Genomic DNA, 19,710 nt, shown 5'->3' with positions numbered 1-19,710 from the left:
TTGAGGAGTGGGGAAGATGTATTTCCCAAGCACTTAGAGCCATGTCATTTCCGAGTGCTCTGTCACCCTCTCTTCTCCTGACTTATATAAGAGCTGCCCTGATCTCATGGACCACCTCTTCAGTGAAGCATTCCTGAACCACCCCAGGCCACAATGCCTCTTCTCTTCCCTCAAAGTCTACAGTCCTGGGTACTTGGCACCACGTGACAGCACTCAGCGTGGCTCTCTGTCTGGCCCCCCGACCATCCCCTTCCTGCCTCCCCTCCCATTCTTCTCTGTGAGCTTCTCTCTATGATTCAATTTCAGTGTCCCATGTGCCAGGACTGCCCTGGCAAGGTAGACCTCAAATCCATAATGCTGCCTGCTTCTGCTGGCCCAGAGGTTCCCAAACCCTTCACTGGTCCCATCACACTCAAACGCTGACAGAGTAACAGTAGCTAACTTTTACTGAGCTCTTACTCTGCTCTAGGCTAGCACCTTATACCCAATGCTATCTCATTGTGACAAAAAGCCTACGAGACATTTAAAGGATGAGGACAGTGAGGAAAACAGTGATTAAGTAACTGGTGCAGGGTCATACAGCTCATAAGCGTAGTCCAGTCCCCAGCCCATACTCAAAATCTCTCTATTATCCTATCTAACTCCCTGCTGAGCTGCTGGTCCACATGCAAGAGACTTGAAACCCAGAGCCCTGACCTTGAGAAAGCAGCTTCCCATACCAAAGCTCACAGAAAAACAACCCCTGGCCCACCCACCTGCCCACCTCAAGCCACTTCTTGTGGAATTCATTTTTCCTTTCCTACCACATCACCAACTACAATTACTCATGGAGAAATGCATCCTGGTATTGTAGTAAGGCATATAAAATGTGTGGAGAATCAGATACTTACCAGGACATGCTTTCTAAATTTATCAGAAGAATTTTTTTCAGTAATAACATTATAATGCGAGGGGGGGAGCTGAGATGTTATTGGATCTGACTCTTACCTGATACAAGAATTGCCTCTCCAATATCCCTGACTAGAGTCTCCACCCTGGCCTCTGTTTCAATAATTCCAGTCCTACCATTCCACGAAACAGTCTGCTATGCTGTTGAAATATTCTGTTGTTAGAAATATGCTTACCAATCTCGTCTCATCGGTGAGAATGCAAAATGGCACAACCCTATGAAAGAGAATTTGGCATATCTAGCAAAACCATACATATTTGCCCTTTGATCCAGCAATTCCACTTCTAGGAATCTGTATCACAGATTCACATAAAAAAATATAAAAATATGCATTCATTGTAGTATTTTCAATACTAGAAAAAGACTGGAAACAGTCCAATGTCCATCTATAAAGTCCTAGTTGAATAAACAATAGTATATCCACACAATGGACTATAATGAAGCCATTGAGAGAGAGAGAGAGAGAGAGAGAGAGATAGAGAGAGAGAGAGAGAGAGAGAAGTATACACTGCAATGGGATATATTGTTAAGTGAAAAAAGCAAGGTGGAGAACAGTATGCGTAGTATACTATCATTTCTTTAACAAATGGGGATATACACATATATATATACATATACATACATATATGTTGTGTGCTTGCACAGAGTTTTTTAATGGAAAGATAAACCAAAAACTAATTTTTTTTAAGTTACAGGGAAAATAAAAACAAAATAATAGTAATAAGAAGAAGAGAGGAACAGGGTAAAAGAACAGAGATAGAATAGAGCTAGACTCTCTCTCTAAATATACCATGCTTTGTAGATTTGACTTTAGAACCATGTAAATATTTTATATTATTAAATTAAATTAAAATATAAAAGCAAACATCTGCTTCTAGCTAAAATGGTTTACCAAGGACCAGATTTATCTTCCCACCTGAAGCCAAGACAGAGAAAAAAATGAAACAAGAGTTTTCAAGACACTGTCCATCAGGCAATGGACCATGATCCCTGAGATACTGGAAATGAACAAGATGAGTCCTATGACTGCCCCAGCTTACTTCCTTGAGAGAGTTTCCAGAGTGCTGCACAGGGAGGAGGAACATGGGTAGAACCCAGCCAACTTCCTGAGTCTGAATTGAAGACAAAGAGCTGAGAGTCTGGGAAGACCAAGGTGACTAGAATTCAAGGAAAAGAATAGTAAACAGAAGAAAGTGGCACAGAGAAAGAACTGTGGAGATACACAAAGGGTCCCCTTCAAGTATTCAGCTCAGTACTGATGAGCACATGCTTGTAAGGAATCTACTCAATGCCGAGGAAAGAACCACCTGTAAGAACAGAGGTGTGCCGGGTGTGCACAAGGGGCTGAGAATAGTCTGTTCCCACAAGAACACTGGGAAAGTCTCATGATTCATGGAGTACTGGGTAGGGTACACAGAATGGTCTTGCCTCACTAATGAGGAATAATTTAGCCCTAAGCTAAGCACTGCTCCAGTTCCACCTAACAAATCTTAAAAGCAAGATAAGAAAAGATCAAATTGTTTCCAAGTAACTTGACAGTGAACCAGAACAAAGTTCCAGAATATTTACAGGAATAAAAAATATATACCGAACCCAGCAAGGTAAAATTCACAAAGCTGGACATCCAATCAAAAATTACAAGGCATGTAAAGAAGCTAGAAAATATGACCTACAATGAGAGGGGGAAAAAAATCAATTGAAACCAACCCAGAATTGACACTGTTAGAATTAGCAGCAAGAACACTAAAACAGTTATAATTTGTATTCCATATGTTTAAAAGTTAAAAACAGTTTGTTTTAAAAGACTCCAATTTGACTTCTAAAAATGAAAACTACAATGTGTGAGATTAAAAACATACTGGATGGAATTAATGTCAGATTAGACACTGGAGAAGAAAATATTAGAACACTTAAAAACATAGCAATATGGGCTTCCCTGGTGGCAGAGTGGTTAAGAACCCACTTGCCAATGCAGGAGACATGGGTTTGAGCCCTGGTCTGGGAAGATCCCACATGCCGTGGAGCAACTAAGCCCATGCACAACAACTACTGAGCCTGCACTCTAGAGCCCGTGAGCCACAACTACTGAGCCTGCATGCCACCAACTACTGAAGCCCATGCACCTAGAGCCCGTGCTCAGCAACAAGAGAAGCCACCGCAATGAGAAGCCTAAGCACCACAACAAAGAGTAGCCCCCACTTGCCTCAACTAGAGAAAGCCCACATGCAGCAATGAAGACCCAACACAGCTAAAAATAAAAATAGATAAAATAAATTAATTTTTGTAAAAAATCAATGTAACTCATCATATTAACAAACTACAAAAGCAAAATCACATGATCATCTCAATTGACTCAGCAAAATCAGTTGACAAAAACCAACATCCAATCCTGATTTAAAACTGTCAAACTAGAAATAGGAGCATCCTCAATCTGATAAAGAGCAACTACAAAAAACCTACAGCTGGGACTTCCCTGGCAGTCCACTGGTTAAGACTCCGCACTTCCACTGCAGGGGGCAGGGGTTTGGTCCCTGGTTGGGGAACTAATATCCTGCATGCCACGCAGTGTAGCAATAAAACAAACAAACAAACAAACAAAAAACCTACACCTAACATCATACTTAATAATGAAGGAATGAGTGCTTTCACCTTAAGATCAGGAACAACGTAAGGATGTCCACTCTTTCCATGTTTACTTAATATTGTACTGGACATTCCAGCCAGTGCAATAGAGAAGTAAAATAAATAAAACGCATAGATATTGAAAAGTTTTCTTTATTCACTAAAATAATCAACTACGTAGAAAATGCTGTGGAATCTATAGAAAGCTTCTAGAACTAATAAATGAGTACAGCAAGATTGTAGGATTCAAGTGAATACACACAAAAAAATGTATTTCTGTATACTAGCAAAGAAAAATCAGAAATTTAAATTTTTTTAAAATCCATTTACAATATTATCAAAAATATTAAGTACTTAAGATAAATCTGACAAAAATGTGAAAGAACTGTACATTGAAAACTAAAAAATATTGATGAGAAAAATTAAGAGGGATAATAATAAATGGGGAGATATATCCATGGGTTGGATGACTCAATATTGAGAACTGTCAGTTTTCCCCAAGTTCATCTATAAACTCCACACAAGGGCTTCCCTGGTGGCCCAGCGGTTGGGAGTCTACCTGCCAATGCAGGGGACACGGGTTAGAACCCTGGTCTGGGAGGATCCCACATGCCACGGAGCAGCTGGGCCCATGCACCACAGCTGCTGAGCCTGCACTCTAGAGCCTGTGAGCCACAAATACTGAGCCTGAGTGCCAAAGCTACTCAGGCCCGCGTGCCTAGAGCCCGTGCTCCACAACAAGAGAAGCCACTGCGATGGGAGGCCTGCGCACCACAGTGAAGAGTAGCCCCCTATTCCCACAACTAGAGAAAACCTGTGCACAGCAACAAAGACCCAGTGCAGCCAAAAATAAATAAATAAATATATTTTTTAAAAAAACAAAAAACTCCACGCAATGTCAATCAAAATCCCAGCAGACTTTTTGTAGAAATTGACAAATTGATTATAAAATTCTTATGGAAGTACAAAGAACCTAGAATAGCTGAAATAACTTCAAAAAAGAAGAACAAATTTGGAGAGGTCTTGTATCTATTTTCATTAATAAGAAAACCAGCAAACAACCCAATTTTAAAATGGTCCAAAGATTTGAATATTTTACCAAAGGATATACATGGATAGTAAATAAGCACATGTAAAGATGCCCAACATCATTAATTAGGGAAATGCAAAGTGAAACCACAATGAGATACCACTATATAACAGTAGGAATGGCTAAAACTTTAAAAAGTTGACCATACCAAATGTTAGTGAGAATATAGAGGAACTGGAACTCTCGTACATTGCTGGAATGGATATAAAATGGTACAACCACTTTGAAAAACAGCCTGACAGTTTCTTAAAATGTTAAATATATAACTTCCTTATGATATAGCCATTACACTCCTAGGTACTTTACCAAGGAGAAATGAAATTATAAGTCCATATGAAGACTTATACACAAATGTTCATAGCAGCTTTATTTAAAATAGCCAAAAACTGGAAACAAATCCAAATGTCCATCAACAGATGAATGAATAAACTGTGATATAGCCATACAATGGAATACTACTAATCAGCATAAAAAAAATGAATCATTGATACATGCTAGAACATGGATGATCTCAAAATAATTACTCTGAGTGAAAGAAGTCAAGACCCCATCCACCAGCCACCAAAAAAAGAAGTACATATTATATGATTCCAGTATAGAAAGCATGCCTGGGGGTTGGGAGACATATAAGGTAGAGGTAGGAGGAAGAACAGGAAGGAGGAATTACAAGGGACACAAGGAAACTTTGGGGAATCATGGATATATTCATTATATTGATTGTGATGATAGTTTCACAGGTATACAGATGTCAAAACTTATCAACTTGTACATGTAAATATGTGTAGAGTACTGTATGTCAGTTATACTTCAATAAAGCTGTTAACTTTATTTAATGAAAAAGCAACCCAGGGACTTCTGCTTCTGGAAAGATAGAGTAGATATACTCTTCCATATTCCTCCCACTAAGTACAACTAAAACTCTTAGACTTTGTTTACACAACAAAAATAAGATACTGAAAGGTAAAGAGGCTGACCAGCTAGGGACTTTCAGATCCAAGAAACAACAGGGTGGTGAGTTCCCTGGGCATTCTTTTTGCTTTATATATCCCAGACTGAGTTCTGGAATAGCTGATAATCCAGAAACACCTACAAATATAGACCAAAAAAAGCCCCAAGAAAATCCTGTTCTCAGGGCTTCCCTGGTAGTGCAGTGGTTAAGAATCCATCTGCCAATGCAGGAGACATGGGTTTGAGCCCTGCTCCAGGAAGATCCCACATGCCATGGAGCAACTAAACTTGTGCACCACAACTACTGAAGCCTGAGAGCCCTAGAGCCCATGCTCTGCAGCAAGAGAAGCCACTGCAATGAGAAGCCTGCACACCACAACGAAGAGTAGCCCCTGCTCACTGCAACTAGAGAGAGCCCGTGTGCAGCAACAAAGACCCAACGGAGCCAAAAATAAATAAATAAAATTTTTTAGAAAGAAAGAAATGAAATCTTGCTCTTTAGCTAAAGGACCAGGAAAGGGGCAGCCTAGCAGGGCATCCCAATAGCCTTGCTGGGTTAGTGCCAGAGAAGGTCAGGTGACACACTGACCCCCCATCATGTCAGTGGAGCCCGCACAGGGAAGAGTAATGAGGCACTCTTCCTCCTCCCAACTAGGGTGGTATTGGTGAAGGCTTAGTGGGGAATCTGAACTCCCACCCCACCCAGCAATAATGAGGTACTCCTTACCCACCAGGGTGTCAACAGAGACCGAGTGGGGAACATGGACTTCCACATCCACCCGACAGTAACAAGGGGCACCTCTCTTCCCTTGTCAGCACAGTGTCAGAGGAGGTCTGTGAAAATAGAAGATTTAGATAACATCTAGAGTCTCATAACATTATAGCCAAAATGTCCAGGATCCAATCAAAATCACTCATATGAAGAACCAGGAAAATCTCAACTTGAATGAGAAAATACAACAGGTACCAACACTGAAATGACACAAATGTTAGAATTATCTGACAAGGATTTTAAAGTAGCCGTCATAAAAATGTTTCAAACAAACAATCATCAACACTTGAAACAAATGAAAAAATATTAAGTCCCACAAAGAAATAGAAGATATAAAGAAGAACTAATAACAAAAACAAAACAAACCCTCAATGAATGGGCTCATCAGCAGAATGTAGAGGATAGATGAAAGAAGTAATGAATCTGAAGAGCGTATAATAGAAATTCTCCAATCTGAGCAACTGAGAGAAAATAGATTTGAAAAAAGAAGAAGGAGGAGGAGGAGGAGGAGAAAAGAAGGGAGCCTGGGGGACTTATGGGACTATAACAAAAGATCTAACATTTTGGAGTTCCAGAATTTTCTTTCCCAGTGAAGTCCCAGAAGGAGAAGGGAAAGAGAGTGAGGCTGAAAATATATTCAAAGAAATAACAGCTGAAAAATTTCCAAATTTGGCAAAAAACATAAGATTCAAGAAGCTGAGTGAATCCTGACAAGGATAAACTCAAATAAATCTACACCAAGACATATCAAAATCAAATTTCTGAAAACTAATAACAAAAAATCTCAAAAGCAGTGAGAGAAAAATGACACCTCACTTATAAGAGAAAACAATTTGAATGACAGCAGATTTCTCATCACAAACTACTGAGGCCAAAAGGCAGTGGCAAGACATTTTTCAAGTGCTAAAATAAAAGGATTGTCATCCCAGAATTTTATATCCAACAAAAAACATCCTTCAGATGTGGCACATATATACAATGGAATATTACTCAGCCATAAAAATGAACTAAGTTGGGTCATTTGTAGAGACGTGGATGGACCTAGAGACTGTCATATAGAGTGAAGTCAGTCAGAAAGAGAAAAACAAATATCATATATTAATGCATATTTGTGGAATCTAGAAAAATGGTACAGATGAACCGGTTTGCAAGGCAGAAATACAGACATAGATGTAGAGAACAAATGTATGGACACCAAGGGGGGAAAGGTGGGGTGGGATGAATTGGGAGATTGGAATTAACATATATGCACTAACATATATAAAATAGATCAACACTTGAAATGAGAACCTGCTGTATAGCACGGGGAACCCTGCTTCACTTCGCTGTACAGTAGAAACTAACACAACATTGTAAAACAACTATACCACAATAAAAAATAAATAAATAAATAAAATTAAAATATCCTTCAGGAATGAGGGGTGGAATTCCCTGGCAGTCCAGGTTAGGCCCAGGTTAGGACTCTGCGCTTCCACTGCAGGGGGCACAGGTTCGATTCCTGGTCAGGGAAATAAGTTCCTGCATACTGTGCAGTGTGGCAAAAAAAAAAAAAAAAAAAAAGGAATGAGGGGGAAAATCAAGACATTCTCAGAAGAAGGAAAACTAAGAATTGTTACTATCAGACCTACTTAAAAAGAATGGCTAAAGAAAGTACTTAATCAAAAAGGAATTATAAAAGCAGGCATCTTGGAACATCAGAAAGGAAGAAACAGCAAAAGAGTAAAAATATGAGTAAATACAACAGACACTTAAGTTTTATAAATTACATTTGACAACTGAAGCAAGATTTAGACGTCTGTCTGATGTCGTTTCCAATGTATGCAGAGGAAATATTTAAGATACTGTTGTTATAAATGCTAGAGGATAAAGGATTTAAATGAAGAGAGGAGGAGGTGGGTGTGACTATAAAGGGGTAGGATGAGGGAGATGTTTTTGGTGATGGAATAGTTTTGTATCTTGATTGTGGTGGTGGTTCCACAAATCTATATCTGTGATAAAATGGCATAGAGCTATGCACACACATTTTACCCATGTCAATTTTCTGGTTTTGATATTATAGTTACACAAGATATATACATTGGGGGAAATTGGGTGAAGGGTAGAGGCAATCTCTCTGTACTATATTTACAACTTCCTGTGGATCTATAATTGTTTCAAAATAAAAAGTTAATTAAAAAATGTAATTACAAACAGAGCTGGAACTCCCGGCTCGGGGTCTCTTCCCTCCACCATCACTGAACTGCCCCAGAGCCCGAGGGGAGGGCGGCCTCACTGAGGCTGCCAGCTCTGGAGGGGCCCCGGCAGATGAAGCCATGACAGTCATGGGGACCGCGGGCCAGCCGTGTGGATTAAAGGCTCTTGATCCTCCAGCCAGGTGTCAGGGCTGTGCCTCTGAGGTGGGAGAACCAACTTCAGGACACTGGTCCACAAGAGACCTACCAGCTCCACGTAATATCAAACGGCAAAAATCTCCCAGAGATCTCCATCTCAACAGCAAGACCCAGCTTCACTCAACGACCAGCAAGCTACAGTGCCCGACTACCTATGGCAAACAACTAGCAAGACAGGAACACAGCCCCATCCATTAGCAGAGAGGCTTCCTAAAATCATAATAAGGCTACAGACATCCCAAAACACACCAACAGACGTGAACCTGCACATCAGAAAGACAAGATCCAGCCTCATCCACCAGAACACAGGTACTAGTCTCCTCAACCAGGAAGCCTACTCAACCCACTGAACCAACCTTAGGCACTGGGGACAGACACCAAAAACAATGGGAACTATGAACTATGAACCTGCAGCCTGGAAAAAGGAGACTCCAAACACAGTAAGATAAGCAAAATGAAAAGACAGAAACACACACAGCAGATGAAGGAGCAAGGTAAAAACCCACCAGACCTAACAAATGAAGAGGAAATAGGCAGTCTACCTGAAAAAGAATTCAGAATAATGATAGTAAAGATGATCCAAAATCTTGGAAATAGAATGGAGAAAACACAAGAAAAGTTTAACAAGGACCTAGAAGAACTAAAGAGGAAGCAAGCAATGATGAACAACACAATAAATGAAATTTAAAATACTCTAAATGGGATCAATAGCAGAATAACTGAGGCAGAAGAATGGATAAGTGACCTGGAAGATAAAATAGTGGAAATAACTACTGCAGAGCAGAATAAAGAAAAAAGAATGAAAAGAACTGAGGACAGTCTCAGAGACCTCTGGGACAACATTAAATGCACCAACATTCAAATTATAGGGGTCCCAGAAGAAAAAGAGAAAAAGAAAGGGACTGAGAAAATATTTGAAGAGATTAGAGTTGAAAACGTCCCTAATATGGGAAGGGAAATAGTTAATCAAGTCCAGGAAGCACAGAGAGTCCCATACAGGATAAATCCAAAGATAAACACGCCAAGACACACAGTAATCAAACTATCAAAAATTAAATACAAAGAAAACATATTAAAAGCAGCAAGGGAAAAACAACAAATAACACACCAGGGAATCCCCATAAGGTTAACAGCTGATCCTTCAGCAGAAACTCTGCAAGCCAGAAGGGAGTGGCAGGACATACTTAAAGTGATGAAGGAGAAAAACCTACAACCAAGATTACTCTACCCAGCAAGGATCTCATTCAGAGTTGATGGAGAAATTAAAACCTTTACAGAGAAGCAAAAGCTGAGAGAGTTCAGCACCACCAAACCAGCTTTACAACAAATGCTAAAGGAACTTCTCTAGGCAAGAAACACAAGAGAAGGAAAAGACCTACAAGAACAAACCCAGAACAATTAAGTAAATGGTAATAGGAACATACATATTGATAATTACCTTAAATGTAAATGGATTAAATGCTCCAACCAAAAGACACAGACTGGCTGAATGCATACAAACCCAAGACCCATATATATGCTGTCTACAAGAGACCCACTTCAGACCTAGGGACACATACAGACTGAAAGTGAGGGGATGGAAAAAGATATTCCATGCAAATGGAAATCAGAAGAAAGCTAGAGTAGCAATTCTCATATCAGACAAAATAGACTTTAAAATAAAGACTATTACAAGAGACAAAGAAGGATACTACATAATGATCAAGGGATCGATCCATGAAGATGATATAACAATTGTAAACATTTATGTACCCAACATAGGAGCACGTCAATACATAAGGCAAATACTAACAGCCATAAAATAGGAAATCAACAGTAACACAATCATAGTAGGGGACTTTAACACCACACTTTCACCAATGGACAGATCATCCAAAATGAAAATAAATAAGGAACCACAAGTTTTAAATGATACATTAAACAAGATGGACTTAATTGATATTTATAGGACATTCCATCCAAAAATAACAGAATACACATTTTTCTCAAGTGCTCATGGAACATTCTCCAGGATAGATCACATCTTGGGTCACAAATCTAGCCTTGGTAAATTTAAGAAAATTGAAATCGTATCAAGTATCTTTTCTGACCACAATGCTATGAGACTCCATATCAATTATAGGAAAAGATCTGTAAAAAATACAAACACATGGAGGCTAAACAATACACTACTTAATAACGAAGTGATCACTGAAGAAATCAAAGAGGAAATCAAAAAATACCTAGAAACAAATGACAATGCAGACACAACAACCCAAAACCTATGGGATGCAGCAAAAGCAGTTCTAAGAGGGAAGTTTATAGCAATACAATCCTACCTTAAGAAACAGGAAACATCTTGAATAAACAAGCTAACCTTGTACCTAAAGCAATTAGAGAAAGAAGGACAAAAAAACCCCAAATTTAGCAGAAGGAAAGAAATCATAAAGATCAGATCAGAAATAAATGAAAAAGAAATGAAGGAAATGATAGCAAAGATCAATAAAACTAAAAGCTGGTTCTTTGAGAAGATAAACAAAATTGATAAACCATTAGCCAGACTCATCAATAAAAAAAGAAGACTCAAATCAATAGAATTAGAAATGAAAAAGAAGTAACAACTGACACTGCAGAAATACAAAAGATTATGAGAGATTACCTACAAGCAACTCTATGCCAATAAAATGGACAACCTGGAAGCAATGGACAAATTCTTAGAAATGCACAACCTGCTGAGACTGAACCAGGAAGAAATAGAAAATATGCACAGACCAATCACAAGCACTGAAATTGAAACTGTGATTAAAAATCTTCCAACAAACAAAAGCTCAGGACCAGAGGGCTTCACAAGCGAATTCTATCATTTAGAGAAGAGCTAACACCTATCCTTCTCAAACTCTTCCAAAATTAGTAGAGGGAGGGACACTCCCAAACTCATCCTATGAGGCCACCATCACCCTGATACCAAAACCAGACAAGATGTCACAAAAAAAGAAAACTACAGGCCAATATTACTGATGAACATAGATGCAAAAATCCTCAACAAAATACTAGCAAACAGAATGCAACAGCACATTAAAAGGACCACACAGTATAATCAAGTGTGGTTTATCCCAGGAATGTAAGGATGCTTCAATATGCGAATCAATCAACGTGATACACCATATCAACAAACTGAAGGAGAAAAACCATATGATCATCTCAACAGATGCAGAGAAAGCTTATGACAAAATTCAACATCCACTTATGATAAAAACCCTACAGAAAGTAGGCATAGAGGGAACTTTCCTCAACATACTAAAGGCCATATATGACAAACCCACAGACATATCGTCCTAAATGGTGAAAAACTGAAACCATTTCCACTAAGATCAGGAACAAGACAAGGTTGCCCACTCTCACCACTCTTATTCAACATAGTTTTGGAAGTTCTAGCCACAGCAATCAGAGAAGAAAAATAAATAAAAGGAATCCAAATCGGAAAAGAAGAAGTAAAGCTGTCACTGTTTGCAGATGACATGATACTCTACATAGAGAATCCTAAAGATGCTACCAGAAAACTACTAGAGCTAATCAATGAACTTGGTGAAGTAGCAGGATACAAAATTAATGCACAGAAATCTCTGGCATTCTTATACACTAAAGATGAAAAACCTGAGAGTGAAATTAAGAAAACACTCCCATTTACCACTGCAACAAAAAGAATAAAATATCTAGGAATAAACCTACCTAAGGAGACAAAAGACCTTTATGCAGAAAATTATGAGACACTGGTGAAAGAAATTAAAGATGATACAAATAGATGGAGAGATATACCATGTTCTTGGATTGGAAGAATCAACATTGTGAAAATGACTCTACTACCCAAAGCAATCTACCGATTCAATGCAATCCCTATCAAACTACCACTGGCATTTTTTACAGAACTAGAACAAAAAATTTCACAATTTGTATGGAAACACAAAAGACCCCGAATAGCCAAAGCAATCTTGAGAACGAAAAATGGAGCTGGAGGAATCAGACTTCCTGACTTCAGATTATACTACAAAGCTACAGTAATCAAGACAGTATGGTACTGGCACAAAAAAACAGAAATATAGATTAATGGAACAGGATAGAAAGCCCAGAGATAAACCCACACAAATATGGTCACCTTATCTTTGATAAAGGAGGCAAGAATATACAGTGGAGAAAAGACAGCCTCTTCAATAAGTGGTGCTGGGAAAACTGGACAGCTACATGTAAAAGTATGAAATTAGAACACTCCCTAACACCATACACAAAAATAAACTCAAAATGGGTTAAAGACCTACATGTAAGTCCAGACACTATCAAACTCTTAGCGGAAAACATAGGCAGAACACTCTATGACACAAATCACAGCAAGATCCTTTTTGACCCACTCCTAGAGAAATGGAAATAAAAACAAACATAAACAAATGGGACCTAATGAAACTTAAAAGCTTTTGCACAGCAAAGGATACCATAAACAAGACCAAAAGACAACCCTCAGAATGGGAGAAAATAGTTGCAAATGAAGCAACTGACAAAGGATTAATCTCCAAAATTTACAAACAGCTCATGCAGCTCAATAACAAAAAAACAAACCCAATCCAAAAATGGGCAGAAGACCTAAATAGACGCTTCTCCAAAGAAGACATACAGATTGCCACCAAACACATGAAAGGATGCTCAACATCATTAATCATTAGAGAAATGCAAATCAAAACTACAATGAGATATCATCTCACACCGGTCAGAATGGCCATCATCAAAAAATCTAGAAACAATAAATGCTGGAGAAGTGTGGAGAAAAGGGAACACTCTCACACTGCTGGTGGGAACGTAAATTGATACAGCCACTATGGAGAACAGTATGGAGGTTCCTTAAAAAACTACAAATAGAACTACCATACGACCCAGCAATCCCACTACTGGGCATATACCCTGAGAAAACCATAATTCAAAAAGAGTCATGTACCAAAATGTTCATTGCAGCTCTATTTACGATAGCCAGGACATGGAAGCAATCTAAGTGTCCATCAACAGATGACTGGATAAAGAAGATGTGGCACATATATACAATGGAATATTACTCAGCCATAAAAAGAAATGAAACTGAGTTATTTGTAATGAGGTGGATAGACCTGGAGTCTGTCATACAGAGTGAAGTAAGTCAGAAAGGGAAAAACAAATACCGTATGCTAACACATATATATGGAATCTAAGAAAAAAAAATGTCATGAAGAGATTAGTGGTAGGATGGGAATAAAACACAGACCTACTAGAGCATGGCCTTGAGGATATGGGGAGGGGGAAGGGTAAGCTGTGACGAAGTGAGAGAGTGGCAGGGGCATATATACACTACCAAACGTAGGGTGGATAGCTAGTGGGAAGCAGCCACATGGCACAGGGAGATCAGCTCGGTGGTTTGTGACCACCTAGAGGGGTGGGATAGGGAGGGTGGGAGGGAGGGAGGGAGACGCAAGAGGGAAGAGATATGGGAACATATGTGTATGTATAACTGATTCACTTTGTTGTAAAGCAGAAACTAACACACCATTGTAAAGCAATTATACTCCAATAAAAATGTTTTTAAAAAATGATGGTTTCAACACAGGCAAAAAAGAAAAATGTAATTACATAAAATCAAAAAAAAAAACCCCAGCAATACCTAATAAGTGAAAGCAAAAATGAAACAAATAAATCCAACTGTGTATTGAGTTAGTAGTATAACCACACAGAGGAATTATTTTAAGTGACCTTAAAACACAGTAATTTGACTCTACATCCTTAATAGGAAATACGCTAAGGACAAAAAAACAATTGCAAAGAAAGAAATAAAAACTTAAACCATTTAAGTAACCTTATTGTTGGTAGTCTCATTTTATTCTGATATTGCTGTGTGTTTATCACAGAATAAAGCAGATAAGTAATTATGCTGGCATCATTAAGAGCCAGTATCCTTTTCTGGTGTGGGAGTAAGGAGATAGAGAATTAAGATAGTTAAAACTGTCAAAAACTGCATTGAATGGGAAATACCAGTAAATTTCATAATGTATTTTCTCTTAAAAAGAGAAAACAAGAAAAATGAAACAAGAAATCATATTTCTTAGTTCTGCTCACTGCAAAGTCCTAGAATCAACAACCAACCCAGGAGCAATGAGCACCACCAGACTGTGGTCTCTAAATAATATTCCTACAAAGAGGCAACAGGGTTTCTTAGAGAAATAGCTGATTCTAGGTCTGGGGCACGACATGTACAAGATGAGCCTGAAACATTTGTCCCAATATTAGGATATCAAGGATGCTAGAGAAACTACTAGGCAGTTTCAAAACACTAGCACCAGACAAAAACCCTACTGTCCAAAGATGGGACAATTTAAGCATCGAAATAGTTACAATGGATTAAAATGTAGCCAAAATGTATAAATCTGTGAATTCATGATGGTACTCAAGATAATAAAAATAACTTTATTGGGCTTCCCTGGTGGCGCAGTGGTTGAGAATCCGCCTGCCGATGCAGGAGACACGGGTACGTGCCCTGGTCCAGGAAGATCCCACATGCCGCGGAGCAACTAAGCCCGTGAGCCATGGCCGCTGGGCCTGTGCATCCGGAGCCTGTGCTCCGCAACGGGAGAGGCCACAACAGTGAGAGGCCCGCATACCGCAAAAAAAAAAAAAAAAAAAAAAAAAAAAAAAAAAAAAAAAAAAAAATAACTTTATTGATCACCTTTGGAGAATACTAGGGAACCAACTCATTATTTTGAAAACTGATAAATAAAGGGGAAAAATCATTTATCCATCCATTCATATGTGAACTATACCACACAATAACCAAACCTTTAGTGAGGAGATATTTCTCTTTATAAATGCTGTAGAGGTAATAAATGAAGAAATAATGATATCCTCAAATTGAATGCACCATTTTGCAACCCTTTATAAAATAAAGGATCTAGGCAATTTTCATCAAGGGCTGCTGACATCAGTAAAAGAGTGATATCTAGACCCCATGAACCTCCTGATGAATGTACACATCACCACTAAGAAACTGTTCTAGCCCAAAAAATTGAACCTGAATCTGCTCTTACCAATTCACAGGAATAACACCATGGGGATGCAGTGAGAAAATCCAGACTCTGGGAAACCCTACAGTGCAAACAACCCAGTTTCTTCCACAAATAACGAGAGAAAGAGAGAGAGAAAGAAACCTACAGATTTAAGAGACTTAAGAGACACATCAGCCAATTGTAATGTAGGAGTCCTATTTGGATCCTGATTTCAACTATAGGGGGAAATAAATGTTGAACAAATATTTGATGCTATTAATGTCTTGTTTTTAACTTTGAGCTTTGATAGCTATGGTTGGTATGTTTATTTACGTTCTTACCATTTAGACATACATACTGAAAAATTTACAGATGAAATAACATGCTGTCTTGATTTGCTTCAAAATAACCTGGGTTCAAGGAGGAAAGTGGGAGGTGAGTATAAATGAAATGATTGGCTATGAGTTGATCACTGGGTGTTGAGGCTGTGTAATAAGTACATAGAAATTCATTTTACTATTCTTTCCACTTTCGAATGGCTTTGAAACATTTCATAACAAAAATTTTAGGGCTTCCCTGGTGGCACAGTGGTTGAGAACCCACCTGCCAATGCAGGGGACATGGGTTTGAGCCCTGGTCTGGGAAGATCCCACATGCCTCGGAGAAACTAAACCTGTGCACCACAACTACTGCGCCTGTGCTCTAGAGCGCACCACTACTACTGAGCGCATGGCCACAACTACTAAAGCCCACGCACCTGGAGCCCTTGATCCACAGCATGAGAGGCCACTGAAATGAGAAGCCCACACACCGCAACTAAGAGTAGCCCCCACTTGCCGCAAATAGAGCCCGCGCACAGCAACAAAGAGCCAAAACACAGCCGAAAATTTAAAAAACTTTAAAAATTAAAAACAAATTTTTGTAATATACTCTTACAGAGCCAGAAAACTGAATTCTTATAATTGCCTCCCTGATCTCCACCCATTGGTCTTTCTTCTGTTCTCTGGAGCCTAGAAGACTGGTATCACAGTAATAGTAATCATAATAATATCAACAATAACAGCCAGCATTTTTGGAGCACATAACTTACTATGTGCTAAATTCAGGTTATGAGCTTTTTATGAAGATTTTCATTTAATCCTGACAAAGTCCTGAAGTAGGTACAATTATTATCCCATTTTACAGATGAGGAACCTGAGGGCAATAGGTTTGATGACAAAGCTCAGCCTCAAACCAAAATCTGACTGCAGATTTCCAGCTTATAACCACTAAGCTACACCAACACACAGGGTAAAAGGTGAAGAGGGCTGTCATAGCCTCGGTGTTCCCCTTTTTGGGTTAAGCATCCTGACTTCTTTCACTCTGCCCCTCCCTGCCAATGTGGCTTCAACGTCCCACACAATCCTTGGAGCATCCTTGGAGCACCTTGGAGTTATAGAAGCAGTTGAGTTTCTGGAAAGCATCCTAGGCTCCCTGTACAGCTTGTGCCACCCCCATGCCCACCCAAGCTGCGGGGATTCACAGACAATCTCTAGTCGGCCTGCATCCAGGCTGGGATCCTAAACATGTGCAAGTCCCAGGGGTGGCATGGCTCACCTGGGCCTCGGTGCCTCTTCTCCATCCAGATGTAGCAGTTGTTCTGGGCCACCCCGGTCTGCGAGTCCAGGAACGGGAGACGCACGCTGCGCTCTGCGCACAGGCGCGAGTTATAACTCCGGCAGTGCTCAATGGCCTCCTTGTAGAACTGGTCCCCGAGCCTGCCGGGAGATAGAGAGAGGAGGAATGAGGCCAGGGAAAACCAGAACACACGCAGAAGGAAACTGAAGTCACCCACCCACCTCCCAGGGAAGATTTTGCGGTTATGAAGACCAAGGCAATGTGTACCAAAAGCTTTGCCAAGCAGCAGAATCCAACTCAGTGTCAGGTCTCCAATAGGTTCTATTTCCTGTACTAAATCCACCAGGAATCTTAGAAACCCCTTTAACAAAGAAATGAGGACCCCAAGAATAAACCACCAGTAAAAGTGACACTTCCCTGTTCTAGGAAGCATGAGGTCCCACTCCAGAATGGTGGTAGCTCTAGAACAACCTTCTGCACGGGATCTACTAGGACACCAGGCTTCTAGAGCCCCCTGCCCCTTAAAATCCCCCATTAGCCATACTTTTTTCTCAGTGGTAACCAACAAAGGCACTCTAGATTGAACCCAAACCACCAGCATAGATACAAAGATTTCCATTACAATAGAAAAGAAACACTCCATAGAAAAGACTAGAAGGTCAGAGGAAACATCCTGTAAAAGTAGAGCGATTATGGGGGAAGGAGGTGAAGAAAGGCATGTACCAATCTTCTAAAACCACACACTTAAAGAAAAATAACTTTCTATGGTAAACAAACAAAAGAAGCATTTGAAATAATAATAGTTGATTTTTGACCTCAAAATAATTCAATTCCCAGAGTTTAATACACAAATAGAAAGACCTTTCTGGTTTGCTGGAGTGGTGATCTGATTAAGCACAGTAAATTTGAGGTGTCTGAATCTTTGGTATCCTTGGACATGTGGTGATGCTACTAAATTTAAGATAATGACGGGGCTTCCCTGGTGGCGCAGTGGTTGAGAATCCGCCTGCCGATGCAGGGGACACGGGTTCGTGTCCCGGTCCGGGAAGATCCCACGTGCCGCGGAGCGGCTTGGCCCGTGAGCCATGGCCGCTGAGCCTGCGCGTCCGGAGCCTGTGCTCCGCAACGGGAGAGGCCACAACAGTGAGGCCCGCATACCACAAAAAAAAAAAAAAAAAAAAAAGATAATGTCCTTTTCAGAAACCAAAAATATAACATTCTATAATTGATCAATCTTAAAACACAAACATAATCAATGAGATCAAATACCTAACAAATAAAAGATAGGCATATGGCAGAGGTTAATAATGGCCCAAGGGGCCTTCCCTGGTGGTGCAGTGGTTAAGAATCCGCCTGCCAATGCAGGGGACACGGGTTCGAGCCTTGGTCCGGGAAGATCGCACATGCCGCAGAGCAACTAAGCCCGTGTGCCACAACTACTGAGCCTGCGCTCTAGAGCCCGTGAGCCACAACTACTGATCCCACATGCCGCAACTACTGAAACCCATGTGCCTAGAGCCCGTGCTCAGCAACAAGAGAAGCCACTTCAATGAGAAGCCCGTGCACTGCAACGAAGAGTAGCCCCGGTTCGCTGCAACTAGAGAAAGCCCGCGCAGCAACAAAGACCCAATGCAGCCAAAAATAAATAATAATAAATAAAATAAATTTTAAAAAAATAATGGCCCAAGGAATTACAGATGTAATCACATGATGTCTACCAGGTAAATCAGAGCTTCTTAGTGAGGAGAGTAAGGAAAAGGCAGGAAGAGGAGGAGTCTCAGGGATTGCAGAGCCAAAAGGGAGACTCAAGTAGCTCATTTTTAAGAGACATTATGAATGTCCCTTTTTCTGGTCTATGTAGATCCAAAGATGCCAAAATGGGGGGGTGGAGGGGAGCGGTCTAAGTTTAAAATAATATATTTCTTAACCAAAATATTTAGAGCAGTAAAGAAAGAAAAATTTTAAATGGATTCTTCTGTACTCTTTTTCACTTTTTTATTGAAGTGTAGTTGATGTACAATATTTTGCAAGCTACAGGTGTACAATATATAGTGAGTCACAATTTTTAAAGGTTATATTCCACTTATAGTTATCGTAAAATACTGGCTATAGTCCTGTTGTACAGTATATCCTTGTAGCTTATTTTATATCTAATAGTTTGTACCTCTTATTACCCTACCCCTATCTTGCCCCTCCCCCTTCCCTCTCCTCACGGTTAACCACTAGTTTGTTCTCTTTATCTGTGAGTCTGCTTCTTTTTTGTTATATTCACTAGTTTGTTGTATTTTTTAGAT

General features: G+C 39.7%; 1 protein-coding gene across 6 annotated transcripts in view; it reads right to left on the bottom strand.

Moving 5' to 3' along the window:
• The window catches only part of DPF3 (double PHD fingers 3), a 274,103-nt gene that overhangs the window by 147,842 nt on the left and 106,551 nt on the right, over positions 1-19,710 (bottom strand). For all 6 annotated transcript variants that reach the window (XR_009334367.2, XR_010839503.1, XR_010839502.1 and 3 more), the window contains exon 2: positions 17,396-17,556. Coding sequence is in view for 3 of the 6 variants with exons in the window: in XM_067028208.1 (XP_066884309.1) it covers positions 17,396-17,556 (161 nt within the window). In the remaining 3 variants the exon portion in view is untranslated. The remainder of the gene's footprint in view (positions 1-17,395; positions 17,557-19,710) is intronic.

The sequence above is a fragment of the Kogia breviceps genome, chromosome 3 (assembly GCF_026419965.1).
Source record: "Kogia breviceps isolate mKogBre1 chromosome 3, mKogBre1 haplotype 1, whole genome shotgun sequence".
Classification (NCBI taxonomy): Eukaryota; Metazoa; Chordata; class Mammalia; order Artiodactyla; family Physeteridae; genus Kogia; species Kogia breviceps.
Note: the sequence above shows the minus strand (reverse complement) of the source record. Positions and strands in the feature narration are given on the sequence as shown.